The sequence below is a fragment of the Taurulus bubalis genome (genome assembly GCF_910589615.1).
Source record: "Taurulus bubalis genome assembly, chromosome: 15".
Classification (NCBI taxonomy): Eukaryota; Metazoa; Chordata; class Actinopteri; order Perciformes; family Cottidae; genus Taurulus; species Taurulus bubalis.
The window spans coordinates 5,648,463-5,658,279 of record NC_136603.1 but is presented as its reverse complement, the minus strand read 5'-3'; the positions used below and the strand labels follow the sequence as shown (position 1 = coordinate 5,658,279).

Sequence of the window (9,817 nt, the reverse complement as noted above, 5' to 3'; positions counted from 1 at the left end):
TCATTGCAGAGTCATTTACACAAGAGGCAGCTCGTACGTCAGTCTGCCATATTCATATTCATATTCATATACACGTTATTCAGATGCACAGGCCGCCTCCTCTTCCCTCGCAAAGCCGTCACCTTTGCAGGATGGATGGTGTTCGCTCGCTTCCTTTGCAGACGGTTACACACAGTTGCAGAATTAGAAATCAATATTTCATCTCTCGTCAATCGTTAAACTCAGTTGAGACATTAATACTCTTGGACATCACATTTTCTGAAATGGCAAATGAAGAATAAAAAGGTGCCATTTTTCCTCTTTTTTTTTTTTTTTGGTATGACAAATCAAAAAGAGAAAAATCCAGACTTTTATTAGATTTGTTTCTTCTTTTTTTTACAAACACATCTCACTACATGGTCAATCATTTTTTATTGTATTTTCTTATAAATCGGTGGTTTAGAAACGTCACCTGAAATGCAAGGGATGTGCATAGGTGTCAAGTCAACGTCTGGGTCTGTCGTGTTTTCTTGCCCCCGCTTGCTTCCCTTGAGTTCAGTCTTTCCAAACAGCTGGAATGTGTTTTTTTATGTTGTTAATATATATATATATATATATATACATATATATATTTTAGTCTTCTTTTCTTTCTTGGAGGTTTACAGAGGGATACTGGGAACACTGACTGACTGACTGACAGCATGGAAGCTTGCAAATGTCCACATGCATGATAACCTCATTCATATCTCTAAAACATTCATGGATTTATTTAGAAGAGACAGTACCTGGTAGGCAAGTAGACACGCGTGTGTTAATGCAACCGTACCAAAAAGCTAAAGCGGACACAATGAAACCCAGCTTTACGGCTTAGAAACAGAACGAGACAGAATAAATAATGAGGGATGGCGACGTGACCTACAGATGAGAGGACATTGTGTGCTTTTTACTTCATTCTGAGAGACGGAAAAACCCCCGACGGCGTCCTTCTACTGACGGGTCCAGGACTACGATGCGGTGGGGAGGACGGGACGCAGTACTGTCTCTTTAAAACAAACATCTACAAAAATGTTGCCTTCCTAGCTAGTACAGACATGACAATATTCACTTTTGTTTAAACTCTGTTTTTATACATCGCTATGACTAGGTCGTCCGTCAGGGCGAGAGTCCCAAAGGATTTCGGTTGAATGGGCGAGGGTTCCATCCGTTGACGTTTCCCCGTCGCTTTTTTCCGTTAAAGTTCTTTATTTATTCTTACTTCGAAGAGGGAATGGTGGGAGTTTGGCCGTGTTTGTTGCTGCTGAGAGAGGAGGAGGCGGCTCAGTAGACCCAGGACACGGGAACCCACTGGCTGGTGGTGCACACCAGGTCGATGGCCTCCTCCAGGTGCCTGATGGTCTCGTCGATCTCGTTGTTGATGATGGTTTGGTCGAAGTAGTGGGCGTAGGTCTTCTGCAGGATCTCGGACTCCTTCTGCAGCCGCTGGAGCGACTCGTCCTGGAGGAGGAGGAGGAGGAAGAGGAAGAGGAGGAGGAACACTGGGTGTTAGACACTGATGAAGGCAGAGAGAGGGATGAAGACGACAAAGAGGAGCTCCCAAGGCCCTTACATACGGCGTGAAGGAGCAATTCAAGACGAGAAACTTTGGTCGTCGATCCAGAACTACAATCACAAATCCTCAGATTTCTCCCCCCGACCCTTAAACTTATTCTGGGAACACAGGTTTCTTATTTTTAACGGCATTAGTTCTAGAAGACGCCGTCAATCTGGACTTTTGTGAGCGAGAATATGGTGTTTGAATGAAGCAAATAAAGGACAAAAAAGCTGATACGATTGATTAGTAATCAAACTGTATATTTTGGGGGTTTTAACTGTTGATTGGACAAAAATACTAATTAAAGCATCACCTTAAAAAGGCTCTATTTTATCATTAACGCTCACAATTTGGCGAGAAATATTGATGCAATAATAAAACTTTAATTTTGTATAGCGCTTTTCTAGGTACTCAAAGACGCTTAGAACTTCTTGTGTAGTTTATTGTGGTAAATCACCAGACATTTATTGCATAATATATCTATTTTTTAATATAGTGTATTATATTAGAACTACAGCGTGACATGCAGTCGACCTGCAAGATGGCTGCTGCGGCACAGAGGGTAAGGGCCTTGATCAGCAGAAGAGGAAGCGAACGGGAAAACACAGAAGGCGGCACTAACCACGAGAAGCATATGGTAAATAACACACACACACACACACACACACACACACACACTACGTGGTGGCTATCCCGTCAGGCTTTACTTACTGGCAGCGTTCGACACCACCTGGGCGTCTGAGAGGAGCCAAAGAAACAAACGCATGCAGCATGCAGAAGGAAACAAGTGCAGAGGAGTTGAGAGAAGGAAACACACGAGGAGCGAGAGGCTCCAACGCAGCGACTCGGCGGAGTTTAAGACGTCATTAAATGACTTAATCCGCGTCATTGATGTGACCTGATCAGGTAATAACTCGTATCGCTTTAATCTAAACGTGTGAAGCAGATTAGAGGTGAGATCTTGGTGAAGTGACAAGTCCATCAAAAAAGGAAATTAATCAAAAAGGGATTCAAACTGTTGGTTGAATAAAACAAACAATTTGCATAATCCACTATTTAGTGTAATGATCGGGATGTTAATCAAATCCAAGAATCGTTTGTCGCAGCGCTGTTGCATATCGTCACCCTCCTAAAATAATGGCCGAAGTCATTTATTTGACAAATTATTTTCTTCCATGTCAAGAGTGTGACTTAAGCCATTTTGTTTTTTGCCTAAATCAAAAGACAATCTGACTTAGGCCATTTTTACAAGCTTTTAAATTTGGCATTTTGAAGCTAGCATTGAAGCTAGCAATTTAGTTATCATTTTTGCAAGTATTTTTGTTAATGAAAATCTCACTCGAACATAATATTAGTAATCATAACGTAATTTAAACCGTGCATTTTTGACTTTTCTTATGATTTATTGATCAGATTATTGCTAATTAACCAAAAGTAATTTTCATATAAAATGTCTAACACTCAAAAATTTCCATTAACTATCATTTATGACAAAGAAAAGCTTCAAATGTTCACGATGGAAAAGCTGAAACCAAACATATTTGCTAGAATAAATCCTCAATATAGATACATATTTATTGAGTAATTGTTTTAATTCTTTAATAATTAGATTTAGATATTTCCTTAGGACATAGAGTATTTTTGTCAATGAAAATCTCTCTCGAACATAATATTAGTAATCCTAACGTAATTTGACCGTTATTACAGTAAGCCTGTTGTGCAATGTCTAGAGGCAGCTTGTGCACCCCGATTACAATGGTATTTGTTTTTTGTGTTTTCTGAAAAAATGTCATTATTTTAGGAGGGTGACGATATGCAATATATTTCATCTCTAAATCCTGGAAACAGGAAGTTAATTATTCAAACTTAGATTTGTTGGGCTCTTTGGTATTTGATACTAAAAAATAAGACAAAAAAACTAAACGATTAGTTAATCCATCTTTCTAACGTTCCTACTTGTGGCCCCAAAGCCGATGTGTTCCTACAGAAGATGTACACCTGGATTAGTTTCATTAAATGAAGGCTCAATGGTTCCTTAGACTGCTGTCGTCGTGTTTCTGCTGTTGTAACAAACGCTGCATTTATTGGGGACTTTCAGTGGAGGATATACAGACCGACACTTTTCGCTGCATTATGTGCTACAAATCAGCGGCAGCGACCTGTCAATCACAGCAAGCCCCGCCCTAAAGCATCCCCTGCTTTATGGTCTGTTTGACTCTAAATGACCATAATTTACTAAATGATCATCATGCTGTATTGAAGAAGACTTGAAACTAGAGATTGAGACATAAACTCATGTTTACAATGTTTACTGAGGGAATAAATCAAGAGAGAAGTAGAGTCATTTATATAGACTTCTATACAACCACAGGAGTCGCCCCCTGGTGGTCAGGAGAGGGAATGAAAATCTGAAGACACTTGCGTCACTGAGCAGAACCGCATGCATCGCATTATCTTTCAACAGGCATCATCAGTTGAGTGTGTGTGTGTGTGTGTGTGTGTGTGTGTGTGTGTGTGTGTGTGTGTGTGTGTTCCTACCTCGTTGATGCCTGGCGCAATAGTTGGTGCAGCAATGAAGACGACGTACGGGGCGAACTCTGCTGTCCGCAGGACCTTCAGGGCCTGATGGAGAACAGGCGTTAGTGGTCAAAATGTCCTTACATATGCATGCACACACCTACACACACACCTACACACACACACACCTGAGGTTCGACGTCCAGTATAGCTATGTGTCCCTCTTGGTGGATCATGCGGATGGTCTCCAGCCGCGTCCCGTACATGGCGTCCTCGTGGCTGCCGTACTCCAGGTACTCGTTGTTGCTGATGTCCTGCATCATCTGGTCGTGGGAGACAAAGTAGTAGTTCTTCCCGTCCTCCTCGTCCTTCTTTGGAGGTCTGGTTGTGTCTGCGGGACACCGGGAGACACACAGAGCATTTACAAATCACCGCCGACACACGAAACCGGTGCCGTTCGCTGCGTTTCTGTGGAGGACCCCGTGTCTTACGTGGAATGGGGTAGGCGAATCTGTCGGGGTGTTTGGTGATGAGTGTGTTCTTGATGTGTCTTCTGCCCACTCCATGGGCTCCTGACCAACACACACAAACAGACACACACCGTCAATAAGGCACAGAAATATGAGGACAGTATTGCACACAGTTTCACTGAGTGTTTAAGGCGCACTATGCATTGTTGCAAATATTCAAGTTATGAAGACGTCCCGGTTTCCCGCCCCTGCGCTCAGAACTCACCTAACAAAACTAATGTTTTCCTCTTGAAAGCAGGAAGCTTCACGACCTCTTCGTACGTGACGAGATCTAGTTGGTCGAACACTGCCGGCGGGGAGAGAGAGAGAGAAGTGAGAGGATGTGGAAACGGCAGCTGGAGGGGAAAAGGATCTTGAACACATCTGGTGACTATGTGGGGAAGAGGAGGACGACGTTGGGTCACTCAAATAAAATCTGAATAAAAAACAACTGGAGAGCTGAGATGATCCGTGAAGTGATGATGACTCCTTTAGAAAAAAATGAAAAAACTCAAATGTAACCAGGATAATGAAAGTATGATGACTGAGGATCTTTTTTATCCACACCTGATGTATATTTATGAATGTTGGAGCAATAACTATTGCACAAACTGTACTGAGGAAAAGAGGAGAAATGAATGTCTCCTGCATATAAAATATGAATATTTCCAGCTTTTCTTCTTCTTCTTTGATGGTAAACTGAAATGTCTTGATGAATGTTGTCAAAGTTGGGCGTTGATACATTTTGACTGGCATGTTTGGCTCTTTTCTTACAATTTATTGATCAGATTATTGCTAATTAATCAAAAGTAATTTTCATATAAAATGTCTAACACCCAAAAATGTCAATTAACTATCATTTATGACAAAGAAAAGCTTCAAATGTTCACGATGGAAAAGCTGAAACCAAACATATTTGCTAGAATAAATCCTCAAGATAGATACTTATTTATTGAGTAATTGTTTTAATTCTTTCATAATTAGATTTAGATATTTCCTAAGGACATTAATCAAGTTAAAACTCTGCAACTCTTTCCTGTTAATGAATCACAGGACAACTATGCATCCTGTATTCCACAGCCACAGGTTACCTTCAGCGTATTTAGAATGCCAGGTGCAAATGCAGACCAGAATAAATGAGGCAAATTGCAGGTTGTGTACCACATGTTCTAGCGGAGCCGTTCCTTGTACATTATGTTCTCAGCCTCTGTAACCTGAGCCTCCTCGCAGCCAACACCCCAGGGTGCTGACAGGTGACACACAAGCCCCTCAAGTCACCGGGTTCACACGTGCAGGAGGCTGCAGACCGGCCGGGAATAATCCGTTAAAAATAGGGGAGAGACTGTTAGTTAACTCCAGAGTCTATTTATATTCACGCTACTGTCTTCTGGGTCGGCTAACGAGCACACGGGACCAAACATGTTTTAAAAAGAATGGGTGAAGATGAACATTACAATACACAATATCTGACTAACTGAGCGACACGGCTTCAGTTTCGTCTCAGCCTTCTGTGTTATCAACAGAAACTAAACTGAAACGCTGGCAGTGACAGCTGATTGAATCTACAGGAGAGGAAGAAGAAGAAGAAGAAGCAGTAGAAGGAGGAGTAGAAGAAGGAGAAGAAGAAGAAGGAGAAGAAGAAGAAGAAGAAGCAGAAGGAGAAGCAGAAGGAGAAGAAGGAGAAGAAGGAGAAGAAGCAGAAGAAGTAGTAGAAGTAGTGGAAGAAGAAGTAGAAGAAGAAGAAGTAGAAGAAGCAGAACAAGAAGTAGAAGAAGAAGTAGAAGTAGAAGAAGTAGTAGTATGAGAAGTAGAAGAAAGAGAAGAAGTAGTAGTAGAAGAAGTAGAAGTAGAAGTAGTAGTAGAAGAAGTAGAAGTAGTAGTAGAAGTAGAAGAAGGAGAAGAAGTAGAAGCGGTAGAAGAAGATGTAGTAGAAGTAGTAGTAGAAGAAGGAGAAGAAGTAGTAGAAGAAGAAGTAGAAGAAGGAGAAGAAGGAGAAGAAGAAGCAGAAGTAGAATAAGTAGTAGTAGAAGAAGAAGTAGAAGAAGAAGTAGTAGTAGTAGTAGTAGAAGGAGAAGAGAGTAGAAGTAGTAGTAGTAGAAGAAGGAGAAGAAGTAGAAGGAGAAGAGAGTAGAAAGAGAAGAGAGTAGAAGGAGAAGAAGAAGTAGTAGTAGTAGTAGAAGGAGAAGAGAGTAGAAGGAGAAGAAGTAGAAGTAGTAGTAGTAGAAGAAGGAGAAGAGAGTAGAAGGAGAAGAGAGTAGAAGGAGAAGAGAGTAGAAGGAGAAGAAGAAGTAGTAGTAGTAGTAGAAGGAGAAGAAGAAGAAGAAGGAGAAGAAGAAGAAGGAGAAGAAGTAGAAGTAGTAGTAGTAGTAGAAGGAGAAGAGAGTAGAAGGAGAAGAAGTAGAAGTAGTAGTAGTAGAAGAAGGAGAAGAGAGTAGAAGGAGAAGAGAGTAGAAGGAGAAGAGAGTAGAAGGAGAAGAAGAAGTAGTAGTAGTAGTAGAAGGAGAAGAAGAAGAAGAAGGAGAAGAAGAAGAAGGAGAAGAAGTAGAAGTAGTAGTAGTAGTAGAAGAAGGAGAAGAAGAAGAAGAAGGAGAAGAAGAAGAAGGAGAAGAAGTAGAAGTAGTAGTAGTAGTAGAAGAAGGAGAAGAGAGTAGAAGGAGAAGAAGTAGAAGTAGTAGTAGAAGGAGAAGAGAGTAGAAGGAGAAGAAGTAGAAGTAGTAGTAGTAGTAGAAGAAGGAGAAGAGAGTAGAAGGAGAAGAAGAGAGGAGGAGTTGGTTGCTGTCACTGGTTGTTACTTACATGCAGAGAGGCCGTTCAGTAGGAGAAAGCGAGAGAGATGGAGAGGGGTCATAACATGGTTTGGTTACAACAGCAGAATTACAAAAGGTTACAAGATACAACAGCTGGGGGTGGACATACTACACAACTATATGCTGTTGTTGTTGTGTAAAGTCACCCCAACAGACTGAGCCGTCAGGTTTCAGGGAGATAAAATGATTTCATGTTTAACTTAAGTTCTGCAGATAATTGGTCATAACGTAGTTGTTTTATATACTTCTCCAATCTTTAGTTAAATGTTATTCTTTGAGGAGGCAACGAATAACCACGACCATGCAGAAATGTGTTTGACAGCAGGTCCGAGTCCAGCCTGTACAGTGCTGACCGGAGGTTTCTGCTAGAGTTGTTTACCACTGGAAATGTGAAGCCTGAACCGCACCGATACCAAAACAATACTTTCAGTATCGTTACAGCATCATAACTTAGTTTGGAGAAGACAAAGACATTTGCTGGTTAAGTCTTATTTTACCACTGGCATAGTTTCTCTTTTGCACAGATCTGCTTAAATACCGGCGAATAAATGCAGGGATCCCATGCATTCATGCTTTTGTGATTACATAACTATTATATTCCAAGTTGCATGCTGTTCCTTAAAGCAATTCCTTTCTGACGCGCACACACACACACACACACACACACACACACACACACACACACACACACAACAACTATCTAAGAAATGGAGCACACTGGTCCAGCAGCTCAGACGTGTTTCTGAACAGCTTGGTTTGCTCTGCAGGTGCTGAGCTGCAGGACTTCATGTGAAGGCCAGCTTGTGAACACGGTGGGCGCTGGCCCCAGCTGGAGCGTGACCTTTGACCTTTGACCTCTGCTGCTGCTCGGCGCGCTCATGCATCACAAGCACCTGCTGCTCGGCGCGCTCACCGCAGAGAAGGCGCGGCGCTTTCTGAGCGGCCGACACCTGACGCCTCAAAGCCAATTATTATTATTATTATCAACATTATCAACATATATATATATATATATATATATATATATATATCTTTCATCCCTGTTGCTTCTTTATATATTTTATCTTGTGTGTTTATTTGCATCTTCAAGTTGTAAGGCGCTACTACGACAACACATTTCCCCTTGGGGATTAATAAAGTATATATCTATCTATCTCTATCTAATACCTCGTTCCAGTTGTTCACTTACTGGGCTCTTCAAAATAATAATTTTAAAATATACTTTTATGCATCTCAAATCTTTTCTGGTGTTCTTAGTCTCTTATGACACTTCACAAAATAATTAGTAGATGAATCCCTCATGAAAATAATCATGAGTTGCATCCCTACTCATAAGTGAACTCTTAGAGACATAACCTGAGATATTGGGTTCAAGTGATCATAAGCCAAAAAGGTTGGAAACCACCGTCCAAAATCCACTTTATCAACCTGCTTCAACCCGTTTTATATCTCTTTTATTTCACTTCTTATGTCTCTTTTATTTCACTTCTTGTCTCTTTCATTCCTCTTATGTCTCTTTCATGGCCTGTCTTTCGTCTGCTGTTCTTTAAATACAAATTTTGGTTCAACACTAATTATACTCAATAAAAAACAACATATATTGCATAAAATAGTTTCTACAGACCAAAAAAAAAAGATATTTAGTGTCAAAACTAAATCTTCAAGCAGGCCTCATATTTAAAATTCAGGGAGTTATTGGCTCAAAACTGGTACCAACGAGCTGCCCATATTTCCCTAAATCGGCCCTGTGCTCGTATAACATTTCTGCGACATTGACAGCTTCCCACCGTGACCTCTGGCTGAGGCGCCGCCACGAGATCCTGTTACGTGCAAGTTCCACCGACAGACACACAGATGGACCGACGTGCATGCTGCCTGGCCCTCGCAAACAATGAGGTTTGCAAAAGATGCATGCATGCACACATGCACGCGACAGTGGATGTGTGTGTGTGAGCGCATGGCCTACCTGCGTTGTGCTTTGCCAAATACTTGTCTTTGTACTGCTTCTTCTTCTTGCCAAACCAGGTGCAGCTGGCCTGCTGCTCCTGCTTGGTCTTCTCCATGGCTATACACGCCACCCGCCTACCAAAACACACACAAGTAGTGTCAGCTGAAGGATCGCAGAATGGTTTCTCTGTGACCTTCCTCTGTGCGTTTCCCTCTCACCACTCCTGCAGCTCTGGCGACGGGATGAGGCCCGCCGTGGCGTTTTTCGTGTTCTCCAGCTTGCCCTGCCACCAGTTGTGGTCGTCCTTGGAGATGATCTGGACGATGTCGCCCACCTGGAAGCGAATGCCGGCCTCCTTGCAGGGGATGAGCTCGTCTTTGGAGGGGTCGTACTCAAACTGAGCCCTCACGTAGATCTGTGGCGAAAAAAGGCGCAGGTGTTAGAAGAGCGAGCTACCTGAGGGGGA

General features: G+C 41.9%; 1 protein-coding gene across 5 annotated transcripts in view; it reads right to left on the bottom strand.

Annotated features, from left to right (window-relative positions):
* The window catches only part of caska (calcium/calmodulin-dependent serine protein kinase a), a gene marked incomplete at its 5' end in the record, with an annotated part of 103,402 nt that overhangs the window by 52 nt on the left and 93,533 nt on the right, over positions 1–9,817 (bottom strand). For 3 of the 5 annotated variants that reach the window (XM_079231352.1, XM_079231351.1, XM_079231354.1), the window contains 7 exons: positions 1–1,473; positions 4,109–4,192; positions 4,276–4,478; positions 4,579–4,659; positions 4,823–4,903; positions 9,370–9,485; positions 9,570–9,766. The exon at positions 1–1,473 is cut by the window's left edge and continues 52 nt beyond it. In XM_079231352.1, coding sequence (XP_079087478.1) covers positions 1,297–1,473; positions 4,109–4,192; positions 4,276–4,478; positions 4,579–4,659; positions 4,823–4,903; positions 9,370–9,485; positions 9,570–9,766 — 939 coding nt within the window. In that variant the 3' untranslated portion in view covers positions 1–1,296. The remainder of the gene's footprint in view (positions 1,474–4,108; positions 4,193–4,275; positions 4,479–4,578; positions 4,660–4,822; positions 4,904–9,369; positions 9,486–9,569; positions 9,767–9,817) is intronic. The other 2 variants (XM_079231353.1, XM_079231355.1) reach the window with 1 other exon arrangement.